The sequence below is a fragment of the Galleria mellonella genome, unplaced genomic scaffold (genome assembly GCF_026898425.1).
Source record: "Galleria mellonella isolate WM207_F2 unplaced genomic scaffold, CSIRO_AGI_GalMel_v1 utg213, whole genome shotgun sequence".
In the NCBI taxonomy this organism is placed as follows: domain Eukaryota; kingdom Metazoa; phylum Arthropoda; class Insecta; order Lepidoptera; family Pyralidae; genus Galleria; species Galleria mellonella.
In genome coordinates, this window is record NW_026442039.1 from 4,578,826 (window position 1) to 4,601,261 (window position 22,436).

Here is a 22,436-nt window from a genome sequence, read left to right on the forward strand (position 1 = left end):
ATATAATAAAATAAAATCTTTATATATAATTAAAACATAAATGGGCAAAGGCTGCAGCAGAATTATAAAGTGAAAGGTTTAATTTGGTTTTGTCTCGTTTTGGCAAAAGGACATTTCTAACGTTAAAAAATTTTAAACATTTTTTTATGTATCTCGACGTGCTCAAAACAAATAAATAATCGTAGTTAATTTTAAACTTTTGCGTTGTTTATAGATATTTAAATACACTATCGGGACTTAATATTGGAAAATTCGATGAAAAATTTTTGTAAATAAATAATACCTACATAGCTGCTTCTTTATTACCGACGCTACCTGCAAAACTTTTTCATCGCGTTAAGCCCCGATAGCGTATTTAAATACAAATAATCATTTTAAAAATCAGTTAATTATGTATATTTAAAATAAAGACAATTGTAAAAATATATAATAGAAACTATTTAATGTTTTAAATATCGAATACTGTTCTTTGGTAAGCGTATTGGACATAATAGTTAGAGACTTATACTATTTAAGGTAGACTTATAATTTTTTTTTTATAATATTAAAAGATAGCTGTCCAATAAATTGTTGTATTTTAATCTACTATAACAAAGAAGATCCTGCATTCATATGTATATTTTATGTTACGTGATATTTTTACACAAGTTAAACCAAATTTGATAAGTATTCTTTGCAATCAATAGATTTTGCTCCCGTATTGTTCTCATCTTAATTACTTCGCTATTGAAGTGTACATTTTTTGCGGAGACAAATCCTATTTGTTGTATAATAAAATTATATTTTCCGGCTATAACAGCGCGCCCTATCCTAAACACGAGTTTTTATAACCTTGTGTAATCAAACGTACCTACTAATTATTTTCTCTTTACACCATAACGCATCCGTCTAGTCAACACAGCCGACGCTTCTCGTCTACTTTCTCAAAACTTATTTGATTTACGCCATGGAAAATTCTAATCTGCATAATATTCTGTAGTTATTATTCTAGTAATTTACTCTTTATAGTCCAAACTAGTTTTCTCTTAGGAGTTATGTACTTGTTAATGATTCTGTCTATCAATAAACACCGCCATTATGAACTGTATGATCCACGAGGCAGTGTTTGAGTTCATTTGAATTTTTGAGTCATCTAAAAAAATATAAGGATTTGCTGTTTGCAATCAATAGGGCTTACCTTGATGTTGATCTCATATGGTGTTGTTTATGATGAAAACCCATTATTATTTCTATCAGGTGGGTCATTATTTTGCTTGGTATTGCAAGTATCATAAATTGTGAATTGATCATTGTGATCATTTATCTCATATTTATTATTGTAATTGAAGTTTTATTTGTATTTTAGAACGAAATCTTAAATTATAATTACTCTATTATTAATTTTGTAACTCTATACTTCTAGCAACATTTATAAATGAAATCATTTCTTACTATTGGTGTAAATATGGATGTAAGCTTATTTTTGCTTATTTGTTACATCTTAACAGTTTGGCCAATTATGTATGTAGATATGTATTTAAGATGGATAAGGATATAAGGTTACTTTTTATTTAGATCACGCGGACAAAGTTGCGAGAAAAAACTAGTAATTAAAATAAAATGCAGTTGTCATATTTTCAACATATGCCTTTTCGATCACTCAGGTCATTTCACGTCGGAAAGCTGATCCGTTCGAATTACGTCCGTAGTCCTTGACCAGATCAAAGAGCTCTTGGCATTTCGGCCGCTTGCAAAACTATGCACTTTGCGTCCTGAAATGAACACCGCCCGAATTACGAAACGAGCTTAAAGAGATCAGATTATTTTTAAAATAGTCATTATTTGACTATCGTTATAATTGGAAACTTATCTGATGTTATAAATAAATAAATTAAATAGGTATTTTTTATACTACTAGGTCGTAGCAAACAAGTTTATAATTGCCCGTAACGCTAAGCCCGTAACGCGTATGTTGCTAAACCTGCAAAAAAACTTGTTACCCCTTTTTTGAAGAACCCCATACTGTAGAATCTTGGAAAAACCAGAGGTGGAAGCTCATTCATTAAACTACCATCAGGACTGAGGTATGGGTATGAACTCTCTTTTAATGTCGCGATAGTAGAAAATGCCATGGAGCCGGTGGGCATAATGTTTAACAATTTCTCTAAGCACAGTCCAAGATACAAGTATTAGAATACACAGAGAATAGCTGCAGAAGCACAGTTTTTTCCCAGATTTTGTATAAGGAAATAAAGTTATTCTTATTCTTGTTTTATTTGATATCACTAGTGATTCTGAGACCATCGACAATTCTTATGGCATTTTGTTGCATCGAATACAAGGAATGTGCAATCTTCCTCACGTTGATCTTGACTAATATTGCCTTTTTTTTTGCTGAACACACTTTTAAATTGTTATAGCTATTGGTTATTAACTTTGTTTACTAAAATATTTTTTCCCTTTTATCTATTATACCTTTTAAATGAACAAGTAGCTGGCCAGAGTTAAATTATGTCTACAATAAAACTTATTGCAGAAATAGATATGTATTTCTAAAATACACATTTGTAATTTGTATCTTGGAACCAACTAATGTAGGCGTTTAATGTATGAAATTTACTGCTAATGAAGACAACGTTTTATGTGATGAAATTAATAATATGAGAAAATCTTGGATTTAATATTCCTGGTATATAAGAAACAGGATATAAGTGGATACTGGCATTTAATAGATTAGATAAAATATCAACTTACAAAATACTAAAAATAATAATTAACTGAAATTAAAAACGATTTTAATTTTATTATGCAATTCGGAATGCAAACCAATTGACGACCATCCCTGATGGAAAATATAAATCACAGATACAATTTGTATGACCCCATAATACTCCTTCCTTTCTATTTCGCAATTTCATTGTCATATTTGGTCTTTTAAATTAAAATAGCCATGCAAGCACAGTTGTTAGGAGGCAGATCACAAGTAGGACATAGGTTCCTTAGTAGAGAACTTTACACAAAATCATCTTTTGGTAAACAATGCAACTTAGACTAGGAATGGCAAAGCAACTGACAGTTCAGTTCATGGAAAGTGGTAACTGTCACATATAAACAGTATCATAGTTATCACGTAATACCTTGGAATGCCCGCAATTCCTCGCAAGCATTACCATTTCTGAGGACTGGAGTGTTATTTTACATTTTGTAATTTCACTGCTATATCACACCTTTCAAATCGATGCAGACATTTTTTTTATACAACTTAGAATAGCAAACAAGCTAACGGCCCACCTGATGGAAAGTGGTAACTGTCGCCTATAGACATGAGTAGTACCATGGACATAACATAGTATACTGTTTCGCCCATGATACCCCCATGCATTGCCATTCCTGAGGACTCAGGTGTTATTCCTCCGTACCCAGTAAATTCACGCCATATCCCACCCTTCAAACCGAAACACAGCCATGCAAACAAAACTGCTTTACGGTTGAACCACGAATGGGTCATATGAGCTTAAATGCTTAACAGCAGCAACAGCAGAAACGACTAGTACAGAAAACATAGTACATTATTACCATCATTATCTTCCTAGCCTTATGCCAATTGTTTCAGTTCGGCATAACATCTCATGTTATAACTCAAGGAGTTATACAAAATCTCCTGGTCGTAGAAAGAGGATTGCAGGTCCTTAACCTAAATATTTTTGAATTTCGAACGCAATATTGTGTCTGCATACAGATTCAACTTTGCAAAAATAAAATATGAAGGATAGATTTCTCTCTAATTTAATTTACCAACTTCAATAAAATTATTTAATTACAAGAGCATTGTACGAGTGTCTAAGTAGTGTACCGCCTCAACTCAAAAGACCTCACAATTACTAGGCCGTGCGTTCTGGGTCATTTGTGAACTCTTACCATTGTAATTCTTGAAACACTCGGCCGGTTCACACTTGGCTGAGCACATTCTGTAAATATCTGTATTATCTAACATAGAGGCGAGACTCGTTCCGTCTCAATTTAAAATATAACGCATTGTTGAGGTGAAATTTAAATTATTAGCATCCTTTGAAGAAAGTATTTTATTAGTGAAACGGAAATTTCTTTCTAAATAAACATAGCTTAAGAAATAAAAAAAAAAAATGAGTATTTTATGTCATACTCTTATAAATGTGGAAATGAGTTTGTTTCTTACGTTATAGCACCTAAACAGCTTAACTAATGACTATAAAATTTAGTATACACATATTATGTACAATGTTAATAAAATTATTATGATTGATGTAAAAAACTTTCGCTAATTATGGTAGTCTTTTTATGCAAGAGTAAACATTATAAATAATTAATTAAATTTGATTAAAGTTACTAAAAATAACGTACATTTTATACATATAGAAAAAAAAATACTAATTAAAGACTTTTTTATACCTTAATTTTTAAGAAGATTCAGGATAAGTTGGACAATTGTAGGAAACGACAAGCACAGTCAGCAAATATACTCGTAATTCCTACTATACAAGTATTTTGTAATTTTTTTAAATTTTTCAAATATATAATCGAGGCTTTAAGCGATAATAAAACAACGCGAAACTTTAAAACTATTTTTAAAATCCGCTGAAAATAGTGCATACATAATAACTATATGCTTAAACTAACGTTCTCGAGGGAAAATAGAAATTGTTGATTTGTAATGCTCGTTAATAAATAGATTTATAGTCATATTACACGCTATGTTTGACCTCCACCTCTCATAGCACTTATCACTGAACAGAAATATTATTATTGCCAAGTCAGTCGAGCCCACGCTTGATAAGCATGGTGATGTACACACATTTATAAAATCTGTATCTAACGTTTGGTGTTGCAGATGCAATTGCATCAATCCTATCATAATTTCCTCCTTTCACATTTAATAATCATAATTCCAACTGTTTTTTTTTTTTTTTGGTAAATAGGAATGTAATGAAGTGATAAAAAACACACCGCCAATTGGATTTTATGTTATTTGAAATTTCAAATAAAGAACTTTGTACAAAAGTCTTTTGCTTGGGCATCTCTGTCTCATTCGTGTTTTTATCGCAAAGCAGTTGTGTTTGCATGGCTGTGTTTCGGTTTGAAGGGTGGGATATGGCAGTGAATTGGTACAGATGAATAACACTCGAGTTTTTAGGAATGGCCACGCATGGGAAGTATCATGGGCGAAACAGTATAGTCCGTTATGTTCATGGTACTGCTCATGTCTATAGGCAACGGTTACCATTTTCCATTAGGTGGGCCGTTAACTTGATTGCTATTCTAAGTTTCATAAAAAAATCCTGCACTATGAAAAATCAGCCAATAAACACCTGAGGATACAAATCAGAACACTCAGACACAAGCTTATTTAGAAAAAATTTGGCCCGACCGAGAATCGAACTTGGCGTCTCCTTACGCAAAACAGTATACATACCATTGCGTCACGGAAGATGTCAGAATTAAATAATTAAAGAATTAACGTCATTCTTCCCTTAAATTTATATTCTTTTTAATAAGAACTTTTTTTATTTTTTCCACAGAGTTTCCTAGCAGCGAACGCAAAATGCTGGTGGGCTGGAGCTCTGGCGGCCGCCACGACGGAGCTGAGGTATGCTGGGTACGTGTCCCCGGGAGTACTACTGGTGGCCGGAGCACCCAGGGCTCTGGAGACGGTTCGCGGGGCGTACGCTCGGTCGGTGCTGAAGCCCCCGCCTACATACTTGATATGCGGATTGGGTAAGTACATAAATGAGGTACTTATATAATAATAGTTTTATATTAAAAGAATGATTCATTCATTGTATCTATTTTATTTTCAAAATCCGGATGAAACTTGGACTAGTCGTTAGCTAGCTATATTTATATCAGACTTTATTATCAAATAGCTATTTTATGCTAGAATAATATTTTTTTTATATAACTTAGAATGGCAAACAAGCTGAAGACTCACCTGATGGAAAGTGGTAACCGTTGCCTATAGATATGAGCAGTACCAGGGACATAACAGAGTATACTGGTTCGCCGATGATCCCCCCCATGCGTTGTCATTCCTGAAGACTCGGGTGTTATTCCTCTGTACCCAGTAAATTCACGTAAATTCAGTAAATATATATAATTTGTGTATTAAAGAAAAATCATTACTAATATTATAAATGTAAAACTGAGTTTTCTTTGATCGTTTCTTACCTCTTGGCACTTTAACGGCTATATCAATTACCATCGATTATGGTATACACATATATACTATATTGTTGCGAGTTTGTAAGTACATACATCCATGTATGGATAGATATATAATACTTTTTTAAGCAAAAACCATTAAACGGTTTCAATGAAATTTGATACACAGTAGATATGATATTTTATTTATATGCCGCGTGGTCCCGGCATAGAACAGGCCACTCCTTTCTTTCCTGTGGGTGTCGTAAAAGGCAAGTAAGGGTACTTTATGGTCAAGGGATGGGCAGAAGTGTCCCTCATAAAATATCAAAGGCTAACTGCAGCTGCCAATTTACCCGCCAAGCATGGCAACTACTAGCAAACCCCCCAATAGGAAAAGACCTATGTTCAGCAGTGCATAGTAACAGCATATATATTATATAGGATGAAAAAGAACATAGGCTACTTATTGTCTGCCCAGGTCATGTGGACGAGGTCGCAGGCAAAAGCTAGTATTAAAAATGTTTTGCTCCACCTTGGTATCAAACATAACGTTTTATATCTTAAATCAGTACCAAAACTACGAAACCAGTTAAAGGCTATTTCACTATTGAACAGTATTAAAGTTTACAGTGTACCCAGTACATTCACCTACGCAAACAAGACGCCCACCGTTGCACCGTCCGGCCTTGCAAGGACGGCCGCCAGTTACTATGCAATTGTAATTGCTCTACGTTTATTATGAGATCTTTTAGTTTTTTTTTTTCAATTTTAATAGTATTTTTGTAAATTATTGTTATTTACTACTTAATAGTTGCCTGCAACTTTGTCCGCGAGGTATTTGTTATTTCTGTTTAGTATGTATCGATGTATACACCTACCTACTTATTATGTCTAAAAATTATTATGTCCTGCCCTTAAGCCCTTAAGTATCCACTGCTGAACATAAGCCTTCCCCATAATGGGAGTGTTGTCAATAGTAGGCAAAAGTTAGACATTCTTGCAAGTTACCTCTATGTTCCATTTGTCTGCTAGATAAACTGTCATATCTGTCTGTTTACTGTATATCTATCTTTTTTTATTGTACGGATAATCTGGTAATATTGTTTTATTGTTACCCTATTCCCTTTGGTAGCAACAGAATATCAGTGCTTTGCTCTTTTGAGGGCGAAGCAATAAACTGAGTTGTGGCCATTTTGTATTGCTATGGCACACTCACAAACGAAAATTGTATTTAGCTTTGTGTATTTTTTTTATCATTTATATTATCTCGCTTTTTTTGTATATCAATGTATGTTGTAATTTGTGTGCTGTAAGTAATGCAAATAAATTATCTATCTATCTATCTATCTAATTACCACTCGTGGCAAACGGGTTGGCAACCGCAGTTAGGCTTTTAGTTGGAAAGGAAGGGGTGGCCCATTTTATGCCGGGATCGACACGGCGATATCTAGGAATACTGAACCAAAATTAATAAATGACGTGTCGTTCTTAGTCTTTGTCTTAGATCGAAATGACTTTACTTAAGTAGGTTGTGTACTAAGCTGTATAAGTTACTATAGTTTTTATAACTATCCTATGGGAACTCTTTAATTTTCCTTAATAAAAAGTATCTGGGGATATAAGGTGCCACCATGGAAATATTCATTTAAATCGACCCAACAGTTTCAACAACAAACAGACAAATAGATAAACAAAAAATAAAAAATAAAAAAATCTGGATATGTTCTATTTCACGTATTTAGCGTTTTTTTTTTTTTAATTCTATGTACATACATTCGACCTCTACTCTAATATACTCTGTTGTGTCCATGGTACTGCTCATGTCTATAGGCGACGGTTACCACTTTCCATCAGGTGGGCCGTCAGCTTGATTGCCACTCTAAGTTGTATAAAAAAAAAAAACAAAAGGCGCTAATCTATTAGTACTGTTAAAATTAAACAACAGTATTTTTCAAATCACCATTGGAAGGGAGAAAGTGATTGTTAGCAATGGAGTTTGACAGTCTCATTGCTAACAATATACCCTATTAGGTTTATCTCCACGTGATTCCCTCTGGAAACCATCATGAACAATTCTTATTGATTTCATCACGATCCATAACTGAGCTGCTTCATCCTAACCTATCTCTCACTGGTGGCCCGCCAGTGTATACCGATAGCACGGGCGGAGTTACCATTCCATTATCACCCATCATCTTCCTACCCTTATCCCAATTATTATATGGGGTCGGCGTAATGTTTTATTCCATATTGCAAAAAGATTTAGCCATTCCATTATCACCCATTAAAAAAATCATGGAATTACAATTTTATGTCACATTCAAAGCAGTAAGCCACACTCTCATCACGAGTTTAAAATTCTTGACTCTCAAATTGGGATCTATACAGATTAGCCTTATCATAATCTGAATTATAATTAATGTATTAACATACATACATACATAGTTGGCAAGTTATGCATAATATTTTATTATACGTATTGTTATGTTACGTGGTGTGAGATATCTAAACACTATTATATAAATGGATGACATTGATTTTGCAGATCATACATTATTAATGAAGTGTATTGTAATAAAAAAAAATAATGATGCATCTCCATAAGTACACTTAATTTATGTGTGCGTACGTCAATATGTGTCATTCATATTTTTAATGACATACTGATGTGACATTGATCACGTTTACATACATACATCTAAGTATGTCTTGGTATGTATGTACTTAATAATTAGGTTTTTGTTATGGATGACAATGGGACGGTAAGGATGATAAGTGAGGATGAAAAAGCAGATCAGTTAGACCATCGTGATGAATTTGCAAGGAATTAAGCACGATAGTTTCCAGGGAGGACCGCGAGGAAGTACCTGCCAGGATATATTGATAGCAATGGGATTACTAATTCCCATTACTAACAACCCCTTCCCCCCAATTGTTAGGTTAGGTAGGTTTACTAAAATACGATAAATGCAACGAGCACTTTACTTGCTGGAATGAGGGTGTATTTTTTTATTTAATCTAAGAGATTAACGTGCAAATTTTCTATTAAATAAATATATACCTATAATATATGATACCTGCAATGCCGTAGGTGTTGTAAGTGACCATGGGCGGCGATAGTCACTTACCATCAGGAGAGCCGCATGCTCGTTTGCCCCCTGTGTTGTAAAAAAAATGCGCAGATTTTTGTAGTCGTTAAAATTTATTCTTTTTTAGCCACATGCTAATATTGCCACCATTGATTGTCACGACAGAAATGTCTATTTTTCTGGAACAAAGTCCTGGCAGGGGATTGGCTAATAATAAATATTTTTATTAGTACTGTTTTCAACACGTTTACAAGCTTAGTTTTCATGTATATTCGTTTTAAGTAACAGAGAAATTTGCAGTGATAAAATATTATTTATAGTTTTCTTACAAGCTTTCTTAGTAAAATAAATATATCAGAGAGAAGCATTGACATTTTTTACACATAACTCTGAAATTCCACCAAAAGTCAACAACTACCAGTATCAAAATACACGTTTTGCCTTTCATTTTGAATGATCTTGATTCAGTTACCCCACTTGTCATGCCACAAGCATTAATAATATCGCTTTCACACTGCTATCCATCTTTTGGGCATTCTCTTGCCCTTATTTGTATCCACTTTTAAACACATATTTCATCGTATGTAGGTATGATTATTTAATTTATATTTAATTTAATAATATATTAAAATGCATTATCTTATAATGAATGAGGGACAATGGAGTGTGAGAACGTCACAAAAATATTGATTTAAAAATTCTAAAATTAAACATTTTTAAGTTTTTGATAGAAGATATGATCATTATTTTTATTCCAGACTATTCTAAGCTTTACGTCGAAGTTATAAATATATTTACATATAAATTATATGATAGTATTCAAGAAAGTTTACAGCTTTCTACGATAAGCATAGCATGAAAAAAAAACCATTCTTTTGTGCATTTAATTAATTTAAACTACGTGATCGATTTAGTATGATCAGTTAAAAAATATTATTCTCAAAGTTCGATTTACCTTTTAAGCTAAATTTTATATGTACTAATCACGGGATTTAGATTTGGTATAAACGTTATACCTATCCCCGTACCACTACATCTAAAAAAAACATAACCTAACTTTCTTTGGCAGTCGAATAAAAATGCAAAATAAAATTCCAGCACGAAAGTTAAATCTGCCGGCATCACGTTCCAATGTCTACTTACTCACAATATGTCACAATAATTCATCTTTCGCGATTGTCATTGTCACGAATAACAGATAAATTCATTTCTGACAAGCACTTGGTCAAACAAAGCGATAAACATACACGAACGCGTCGTAGATTTTGACAAATGGCAGGATTTTACGGAAACGTAACGTAACAAAGGACGGTCCGGGAAGAAAGTGTCGAGAATTGTCGTGAATTAGTCATTAGTTTAAATAAAGAATGGACACACACCACGGTGAAGACTTGCTGAATTTGAAAAAAATAATGTAAATGTGTATCTTTCCGTTTCTTTTCTAGGTTAATAAAAATCAAAATTAAATAATATTATAATTGAATATATCTATACTTATAATAAATCTGTAGAGAGGTCAATTCTGTACATGAAATATATTTCCAAAATAACTATCAGGGGGTGATTAGTGATCGATACTGATGTTAAAAATGCAATCAGTAACATTTTTGCATACTCCTGGGCACCTGCCCATATAGTATACTTTTCATCATGCTACAATCAATAGGAGCAGAGCAGTGAAGCGAAATGTTGGGAAAACGGGAGAAGTTACTCCATTTTTAAGCTTCCGTCGCGAGTGCAGCCTTAATGGCCACTTTTTAAAATGTAAAAATGTCCACCCGTGCGACGCCGGGACGGGCCGCTAGTTATAAAATACATTATTATATTACTACCTGTGCAGCACACAATGGCCCAAATGAGAGGCTAAGTGCGGAAAATGGAGTCCCTTTCACATTCACATACTACCTGTGCAGCCTATATTCTTCTCCATCCTATATAATGTGTACACCAAATTTTAAGGTTAATGATTAACCCCTTTCTGTTTTAATTCGGTTTAATAAAACTAATACGTGCATAAATATATATGATTCAAATACTTTCAATAGTTTTTTCGTGAAAGACAAAGATAACAAAGATCCGTCTATCCTTACAAACTATCGCGTATATTTAAGATTAAAAATAAATTTACAATAATTATTCGTGTTTTTACTGTGAAGCAGTTGTATTTGCATGGCTATGTTTCGGTTTGAAGGGTGTGATATGGCAGTGAATTTACAGGGTACAGAGGAATAAAACCTGAGTCCTCAGGAATGGCAATACATGGGGGTTATCATGGGTGAAACAGTATACTCTGTTACATATATTCATGGTACTACTCATGTCTATACGCGACAGTTACTACTTTCTATCAGGTGGGCCGTCATCTTGATAGCCATTCTAAGTTGCATAAAAAAATTCATGAAAGCCAGAAAGAACAAAACTCTATCTATCCTCACAAACTATCGCATTTATTTAAAATTAAATATAAATTTAAAAAATTAAAAATAAATTTAACTTTAAAGTGTTAATATTGATTATAATTATCTATTTATATTTAATTTAATTTATGTACTTCAGCAATAAAATGCCTATAAAGATATAGGAGAACAAAAATTTTTTTTTTTACAATCATTATACATTTTTAATATGAAAGAAAGTGAACAATTATGTACTTTATATAATAAAACTCCATACGAATGTTAAGTTCGATACCTGATTATGGTAAGTATACTCATAATTTGTATTTATCAGATCATTATTATGTCTTGAATAAAAACCAAAAACCTATCATTAACTTTATAAGAGGTCGCTTATTTCGTAATATCACATTTAAAGTAAAACGCTCGTTGCATTTTAAAAGTATGACCGTAAATGTATTTTTTAGCAGTTATTAATATGTTAATGATTAATTCATAGGTGTTTACAAACTATCAGACAGTTAAAAGTTAATTTAAAAGTAAAATTGATTGTGATATTTACAGTGTTAAATACGAGTATTAAATGTAAGTTTTCTGTGGGTTAGGCTAGTTTCTAGCTAAAATATAAACAATATAAGATTTTATTACAATAAAAAAATTCACCTTTAATCTAAATAAAATTGGTATAGAATAAACACACGAATAGACACACACAAAGAAAGAATTATATATTAGGTAATAGTAGCTGCCTCAGCTGTTGCTATATATGTACTCAACGAGACGCATATATACAGTGCTGATTTTCTGACGTCCGCTTCAGCGATGTGAAACTAGAAATATTTAACAATAATAAAAAAAAAAAAAAAACACTAAAGCTAATAATTAAAAAGAACAAATTCCAAATACAAATTGCAAGGAGCAAATTTTAAACACCCTTTCATAATCAACTTGAAGAATTCCTGGTTTAAACTATAAAGAAAAAAAATAAAAAGCTACCGGGTGCACAGTCACTGGTTGCCAGTGAGATTTATCATCATTACTATGCATAGTAACTTAGCGGGTGGGACGGTGGTTTCCATTAATCCATTATACCCGTTCTAGTAAATCTCGCCCAGTATGTTCGCAGTCTTGTTATGTTCGCCACCTTTTCTCTGTATTTTATAAGTTATGATTCGATAAAGGGCGTTTAAAGTTCTAAACAGCGAATAAATCAGAGAAAACTAGGGTCCGGTGTCACAATTTAAAGAATGTTTCACTGAATGGTGCTTACTTCACTTATATCACTGCAATCTGGGTTTATTAAATTCATAAATTATGTTTATACTGTTAATATTAATATTTTAGATATATTTTAATGTTTTTAAACTATACGACTTATTTATAAATTATTTTAAATTAATATTTAAAAAGAAATTAAAGGATTTATATGAGACCTACCTACCCTTATTCCAATTATTGTTTGGAATCGGCGTAATATGTTTTTCTCTTCCATTACTATAATGTATATACATATAATAAAAACAATGTTGTTACGTGTAATGATAATCACGTGATGTACAATTTGTATGTACAATTTGATAATCTTTTTTTTCAACCTATGCTCTTGCTCGGAGACAATTCTTTAATACTATAACTGGATTTAACATAATTTTTTTTATGCAACTTAAAATAACAAATAAGCTGACACCTTCAAAAGGCCGTACGTGGATGCAATTACAGGTTTCATTGCCATATCCCAACTTTTAAACCAAAAAACAGTCATAGAAGCGCAACTGCTTTACTACAGTAATACGAACGGGATAGAGGTATTCGAGCCGACGAATTTTATACAAAGTCCCCCTCTGGTACATACATTACACAATTAAAAAATCTGCCTGATGATAAGCGGTCTTTGTAGTCAACGGAGTCCCGCAACATTAGTGGTGCTATGTGTCGACTTTTTGGCCATGGTGATGAATCTGAAATAATTTTGCTCATATCATTTCACTGCCATATTTCACCCTTCAAACCGGAATACAGATATGTAAGAATGCCAACCGGCAGCACACCTGCAATGCCGCTGGTGTTGTGGGTGATCATGGGCGGCGGTAGTCACTTACCATCTGGTGAGCCGCATGCTCGTTTGCCCCCTGTGTTTTTTTTTTAATGGATGATAATGGAATGGTAACCCCGCTTGCGCTAACGGTATACGCTGGCGGGGCACCAGTGGTTGATGATAGGTGAGGATGAAAAGGCAGGTCAGTTAGCCCATCGTGATGCATACACTTGGAATTCAGCGCGATGGTTTCCAGGGGAGACCACGGGGAGGTCGACCTGTTAGGGTATATTATTAGCAATGGAACTGATAATCCGCATTACTAACAATCCCTTCTCCCCCTGCCCCCTGTGTTGTAAAAAAAAATGCTTCTCCTGTTACTTAGTACAAACAATTCCACTCGACAATACTTTACATAATAGCATCATGCACAATCGTGCAATATGTATACCATTAATTTATTATCTGCTATCAACGTGTAACATTTATATTCATTGTATAATATGTAATGATCGGTCGATAAGTAAGATTGGCTATTTGCAATGCACAGTCGAATTTATACATGACATATCGGATATAGATCGTAATTATTAGGGCATGATTCTCTCGGCTTCATACTCGTACGTGGATTTTATTACGTAACTAACATAATATATACCAGAGGGAGACTTTGTACAAAAGTCGATTGCTTAGGTACCTCTGTCCCATTCGTGTTTCAACCGTGAAGCAGCTGTGTTTGCATGACTGTGTTTCGGTTTGAAGGGTGGGATATGGTGTGAATTTACTGGGTACAGAGGAATAACACCTGAGTCCTCAGGAATGGCAACGTATTGGGGGTATCATGGCCGAAACAGTATACTCTGTTATGTCCATGGTACTGCTCATGTCTATTGGCGACGGTTACCACTTTCCATCAGGTGGACCGTCAGCTTGTTTGCCGTTCTAAGTTGTATAAAAAAATATGTATATATTGAGAATTATCTTGGAATTTATCAGAGTTAATAAATGTCTTTAATATTCATTTCACATATTTCTATGATTATATACATAGAGTTTTGAGGAAATTTTTTATCAAAAATATATATTTATTATCATCATCATCATCACAGCAGTCCTTAATGGTCCATTGCTAAACATAAGCCTCCCGTTGGAGAGTCTTGCCAGTAGTTGCCACGCTTCGCAGGCGGATTGGCAACCGCAGTTAGGCTTTAGAGATGTTTTAAGAGGGACGCTGCTGCCCATCCCTCGCCCTCCAATCATATTTATTTATAAACTGAACTACTGCACCTACTTTGATAAAACTTTTATGAGACTAATCTGTAAGTATATCCTTTTAGATAAGAAATATTTTTTCAATTCGATTTTGGAAACATGGATATGAAAATATCAAAAAGCTTGCAATACTAATTAGAGTTTTTTTTTTCATTATTCGACCCATGTTTATTTGGAAAAATCAACATTCCGTTATACCAGTCCCATAAAAGGATGCAAACGGTTTCCATTTCAACCTGTACACCAGTCAAACACAAGAGTTACTACGTATAATTGCTACGTTTGTTGATATGCAGTTTTGTAATGCAAATGGCCGTTTTAAAAGTGACGTTACTAGTTGCCAAGGGTGCTCGATGCCTTGTAATTTGTGATTTGCCACCCATTATCGGTTTGACGCCTAAAGCTGCACGTTTAAATTATAGAAATAGAATACGATTACTGTCGTAAAATGTTCCACTTGTAATCATTAGCTTTCTTCATAAATGCTTCCTTATAATAAAATTATAAGTAATGCTGGTTATTAGATTAGAATTATTTTGTTTAATTCCGCTACAAAAGAGGATTGACGTCAGACAGGCGGTCAGTCGTAAAAATAAGCCAAATCTGTTTGTAATATGGATAAAAAACATTTTACGTCGACCCCATACAATAATTGGGATAAGAGTAGGAAGAATTCCATACATACATACATATATACATATCTGTCACGCCTGTCTCCCATTAGGGTAGGCAGAAACAATGGAACGCCAAATGCTTCGATTCAAACAAACCTCTTTCGTTTCTTCTACATTCATCAATCTTTTCATACACGCTCGCCGGTTACGGGTACTTTTATTTGCAATTTTTTCTAAGAATTCCATTACCATTAATATACGTAAGACTGTCAACGCTCTAAGATTGACCACCACTATTACTACCAGAAGTTCCACAATTAATCTCCGACTGCCATTTTGTTTGCGCACGTTTTGCGATACGTGTTTCACCTCTGATCGAGGCGTCTTCAGGCAAATTATTAGATCGTTACTCCAAGCCTAGTATTAACCATTCGGCACAAAAACTGTGACAATCTTGAATAATTATCTCACCACCAGAGGGAGACTTTGTACAAAACTCGTTTGCTTGGACACCTCTGTCCCATTCGTGTTTCTGCCGTAAAGCAGTTGTGTTTGCATGGCTGTGTTTCAGTTTGATGGGTGAGACATGGCAGTGAATTTACAGGGTATAGAGAAATAATACTTAAGTGGCAACGCATGGGGGTATCATAGGCAAAACAGTATACTCTGTTATGTCCATGGTACAGCTCATATCTATAGGCGACAGTTACCACTTTACATCAAGTGGGTCGACAACTTGTTTTCCATTCTAAGTAGCTTAAAAATAATAATAAAAATAGGAATAAAAGACAGTTTATTTCATATATACTTTTACATTATTAACAATTGTTTTGCAGCTATTTGCGTTCATTTCCGAAACAAGGTTGCAGCTATGGTTATCGTTAGTTCTCTCTCACTTTTGTTATAGATAGTAGATCCGAGACATTTTTGCCTTTTTATCACCATGAAACATAAAATAACTGGTTTGCCGTGTTACCAATCTAGGTAATAGATGAAATTACTTGCTTCATAGCTGAAAGTGAAATTATAATACACTTTTAAGCCGGACGTTGAGTGCGACAGGTGTTCTATGGTTAGCAATGTAGCCAGACGCGATTTTATATATCGCTCTGTATATTGTTACCTATATTTTATTATATATACTGTTTAAAAATTCATAATTGTAAAATAAATTATCCTATTAATGAAGCTGTCAATTGTGAAGTAAGAAAATTAAGTAAAGCGAAGTAAGTAAGATTTTGAAGTCAGCTTCGAGTGATTTTTTTGTCGTACTCAATTGCAACACCAGTTTTAAATTTATGGCAACTCTTTGTAGTTAATAAAAGGCTGTATAAAATCACACCTCGCTGGATAAGTAAAGTGTGATTCTATACTAAAGACATCGAGACTATATTTCAACATGTATTTATATTATACAAGATTTTTTTTTAATGTACGCTAGATCTATTAGTCTTAATATTCTATCAGCCTTTATCTGTTGACTGCTGAACATAGTCTTCCCACAATGGGGATTTCGCCAGTAGTTATAAGGTTTGGTGGGTGGGTGGGTGGGGTGGCAACCACAGTTTGACTTTTGGTGATGTTTTAAGGGAGACGCTGCTGCTGCTCGAGAATAAACTCCCTTAGTCGCTTCTTATGACACCCACGGGAACGGGAAGGAAGGGGTGGCCTATTATTATTATTACTAGTAATATTCATCATCATCATGTCAGCCCTTAACTGTTCACTGGGAATAAGGGCCTAAGCCTCCCCATAAGGGAAGATTTTGCCAGTAGTTACCACGCTTGGCAGGCGAATTGGTTACCGCAGTTAGGCTTTAGAGATGTTTTAAGAGGGACGCTGCTGCCCATCCCTCGGCCTCCCTAAATCGGTTCTTACGACACCCACGGGATAGGAAGGGGTGGCCTATTCTATGCAGGGACCACAGGGCCAATTAAAAAAAAATGGTATATTAATCACGTCTATTGGTTTTTATTTTTTGGGTGCAATGTACTTCTAAAAACATTTATTTGTATCTATAGCTATAAACAGCATATTAATATACACATGTGTAAGTGAAACGCAGGGAAAGTACATAATTACGTTTAACACAATATATATCTATACGCCGGCCTTTTGAGATGGCCACAAAGAATTAAGAAGTGAACTTATAATACTTATTATAATAGTTTACAATATATACATTTAAATATGTCGGTAATAGAAAGATTATTCGATTAGTGGGCAGACACGATTATAATTTATACGTCGAGTCAAGTTCGCTTTTCCATTTAATTATGTTTGCCTTTGAAAATGGTGGTAACACGTGCAACCTGGTATTATGAGAGACAAATGAAGATGCATTACTACATAACTGCCGCCATTAATAGCAATAGAAAGTACGAGTGATGTCACTGTGGGTTTTTATTTGCATATCATAATGTTCAAATGGCATCATGGGTCGAGACCACGTTTTAGGGAAGTACATAATGTTTGTACATTGAACTGTTTATTCTGGTGTCTGGTGCTTTCCCACGCTTCCACTTTATGTTAGTTTTAAGAAAAATATATTTGACTTTTAACCATCTTCAAAAAAGGAGGTGGTTATGTTCGACCGTATGCATTAATTTAAAAATTCTTTTTTATTTGAAATTGTATACTTCTAAGGCATTCCCATTGTCACCAAGTTACGATTTGATGATGAAAACCCAAGGAAATCAAGGGCAACCCGCAAAGTTCATAGGCACATGTGTGTGTTTCATATTTTATCAAATTTTTCAAATTTAGATATTTGCATCTTGTAGTTATCATTTCAAGTTGCTGAGCTGATGATGGAAGATACAACTCTTACTATAAGCACGTAAAGTGATGTTGTTGTTGTAGTTAGTTTTTATTTATCCATTAAATTCCCTTAGTCGCCTCTTAGGACACCCACAGGAAAGGAAGGAATGGTCTATTCTATGCCGGGACCACACGGTTATATTTTACATTACGGTTAATAAAGATTATTAAAAGAATAAAAATCTACTTAAATTTCGACAAACTTAAATTATTTTGAAAATGTGTACATCATTTTAAATTACGATTAAAAAGACTTTTCAAAACATTTTACAAAGTATTTTTAATATCGGGTTATAATTTGTAAGTACGAGTATAATATTACATACCTAATACAAAAAAATGATAACATGAACATATATATATACATATCTGTCACACTTTTCTCCCATGAAATAAGATGAACAGTACCATGGTAATCGAAGAAAATATTGTTACGTCCATGGTACCCCTCATACGTTGCTATTCCTGTAGACTAGATCCTTAGATTATATAGATAAAGCATCGAGTCTCAAATACGGATCACCTTTTTGTTCTTTCGTTTTTTATCAGTGTTCTATATACTTTTTTTTTAATAATAATAATTTATTCAACAACAAAAGTATACAGATGCAATTACAGGATACGTATACATTACATATTGATTCACAGCAAGTGTCTCTGGCCTCCATGTTAGGAAAATCCTGTGTTACGAAGGTCAGTCTATCGTACTTTACATAGTTAAATTTCTTATATAAATTTAAGGAATTACAGAAAATATACAAATGAAGGTTAAACTACAAATGATAAATATTATTTAAAAATATAGGTAACAATAATAATGGATATGAATAACAACAATATTAGTTTGAGATAATAACTAAATAACTTACGCACATAATGTACCTTGGTGTATCTATAATTAATTATTTAATAGATAAACTAAGTTTTTACGTATTAAAAAGGTGCAAAAATTATAAAACAAACTAAATATAGAAGTTATAAAGGAAACACTTATAATTATCACGCAAAATTGTAGAAAAAAGTTGACCCGCTTTTCTCGAAGCATTTGTATATAGACACTATGTATTTAAAGACTAGAACATTATACCTTCAAACCTCGTAATTTCACAATAATTATCTATGTAGAAATAATCGAATACAATAAATATCAAACTGTATCCGTTTGTTACCTAAGATATCTACAGGAAACTAACAATACAACAAGGAAATATTATTAAATACATACAATAGAATATTTAGACGGTCAATTTTAATTAACTATCACCGACAAATAAAACAAAACTATTAGATATATTCTGTTTAAATAAAGCACTGCAGACAGAAATGTTGATACAATTAATATTATGAATTCTCTTTCACATTTTCATTCCGTCTTTACTATGTACATGTAGTTAACTTGTTTGTAGGGTACGGATTGTTGGTTGTAATGTTATTAGGACGACCTCCACGTGTTACACCCCGGAAACTATAGTGCTAAAGTCTAGGTTTATTCATCACGGTGGACTAACTGACCTGCCTTTTCATTCTCACCTATCATCCCTCACCTGCCAGAGTATACCGTTAGCGCAGGCGAGGTTAACATTACATTATCATACATAAAAAAAAACTTGTCTGCAGTTTGCAATATGTATATCTAAATTAATATTAAGAGAAAATATTTGATTTTTTGTATGTTTATAATCGATAAAATCAACAACTTAACCAATTTAAAAAATTATTTCATCTTCAGAAAGCTGCATTATCAGCGACCTAATATTTAACTTCTTCTGCATTGCAGGGGTTTTATTTTTAAATAAAACTGGAACAGGCTATTACTGGGTTATAAATTGAAATATCACTAATAACAACAAGTAATTGTTGCTAACATTGATGCTCCATTCCACTTTGAATTTGCTAGAATTGAACTCTTGTAAAGTTAAACTCCCCTTTGTACATTTACTATACACTGTTATATTTCTTTATATATTATTACTGTTCTACAATAAATAAAAATAAAAGAATATTAAATACCACATAAATGTACCAGTTCACTCGTGTTCAAAAATGACCAATTTAGTGAAGTTTTTTTAAAAATCGAACTACATCCACTTACCACATCTTTTTATATGCTACGTGCCTTCTATGGCGCTACAGAGGTCGTTCAATAGAAAAAATAGTGGAAAGCAATAATTGATAATACGCATACAGATACGCATGAACACTTCTGTTTGAAACACTCGCACTTATTGACGAGTGTCTATTACATTTTTTTTATACGCAACATCGATAATGAAGCATATGATTGTTATGATAGTAAGAAAAAAGGAAAGAAGAAAGAAAGAAAGCTTTATTGACATCGAATTCCATTTAAACAACAAAAAAGAAAATAATATTAATTTGTAACAATTAGTTACCAACGTGATCAGCACTCAGCATTATGCTATGGCAGTTTATTTACTGCTATAGCTTTGTTATTCTGTGTAAGCCACACGTAAGAGGCTACTGTAGGCCCATAAACATTTCCAATATTAGCTTGCTAGTTTAGTTAGTTATACTAGCTGTATTCTTAACTTTACCCAATTAGTATGAATATGTACATGAAGTACTTTATGTGCTAAGTTAGGATATAATCTAAGCCAAATACCAAATGTGCTGTATTCATTCAGTAGCTTTTTCGTAAAAAAGTAACAAGTATCCATCTATCATTACAAATTTTCGCATTGATAATATTAATAGAATTAATAGGAACCAGTTGTTCGTTGCTAAACTTAGCAAGACGAAACTTTTGAATCACTGTAGATTTTTAATCAAGTTGCTTAAAAGAAATCAATAATAATCACGTGATTTATTGGTCCATGTACCAACGTTCGAAAGTATTTGTACGAAGACGCCTAAATGGATAACTCTGTTTAATTCTGGTAAATATAATAAAGATATCTTCTGCTTCTATCTAGCTGTCTTCTATCTTTAAAGATTTAACATTTTAACTGGATAGTTTAATTTTTGGTTATAGTAGTAATATCAAATTTTGATACCAATTATATAATATTATTTTGTTATAAAAAAGTTCCATTAAAAAATCACGTTTAAGAATCGGCATGAAGCTATAAATTTAAAATAACTCTGATCCTAACTGTTTACTTTAAATTTACTTTTTGCATTCAGCAATAGTTTCGATAAACTATTTACACAGACAGATTCTACTTCAGAGATAGGTTTAGAGAATGGTACATTAGGATGGACCTCTTCGTGTAATTTTTACATTAATTCTTGTTATAACGAGAATTGTCGGTAGGTTGTACTTACCGACAATTCTCGTTTAAGACAGTTGTCTGTCTTATCTTAATACAATTAAACCACTATTTCATGTGAACGTTAAAGCTCTAAGCTCATGGGAGTCTCCATATATGCTATTCAAATCACAAAAGGTCGCTAGAACAAAGTCGACCTTTCACTTAGAACCCCTATAAGGGAATGTACGTTTTTTGTCACCAACAAACCCGGAAATTGGAGAGTGAAAGCGGTAGGTCAAATTATATGGTTGAGTTTACAATTTATTCCAATAAATTGTCAACTCAATAGTTCAAAAGGAAGTTTTTCATCTCGCATATCTTAGAGGATAAACAGGGAGAACCCAGTGCCATAGATGCCTCTTTACAATGCAATTATTACTTTGTCCATATCCAATTCTTTCCTGGTACGTATCGGTTCTAGAGATACTTAATTATTTTTCAAAAGTATTACGAGTTTATATAAGTGGATTAATTAAAAGTTTTTAAGGGTAAAAGACCACACCAGGTTATTTTTGTTTGCATTAGAGATCAAGATCGAGTTTGACTAATTTATATAACTTTAATAAACTATACCTAGTAGTTTATTAGTCTGTTTAGAGTTGTCTACAATATTTTGAGTTGGAATTTTTTTTTTTACAGTTACATAAACTACATTGATAATTTGAAAAAAAAGAAAATACGATCGGTGATTTTTTAAATACTTGGGCAAAAGTTTGGGAAATAATTGCTTCATTGATGTAAAAGGTTTATTTAAATTGTGAGACTTGCAGAAAGAACGATTC

The 22,436-nt window shown here is 33.1% G+C and overlaps 1 protein-coding gene across 1 annotated transcript in view; it reads left to right on the forward strand.

The window, feature by feature from the left end:
• LOC113511904 (GATA zinc finger domain-containing protein 14) overlaps positions 1-22,436 on the forward strand; it is a 246,627-nt gene that overhangs the window by 137,946 nt on the left and 86,245 nt on the right. The window contains exon 3 of the mRNA XM_052894486.1: positions 5,535-5,730. Within this exon, the coding sequence (XP_052750446.1) occupies positions 5,535-5,730 (196 nt within the window). The remainder of the gene's footprint in view (positions 1-5,534; positions 5,731-22,436) is intronic.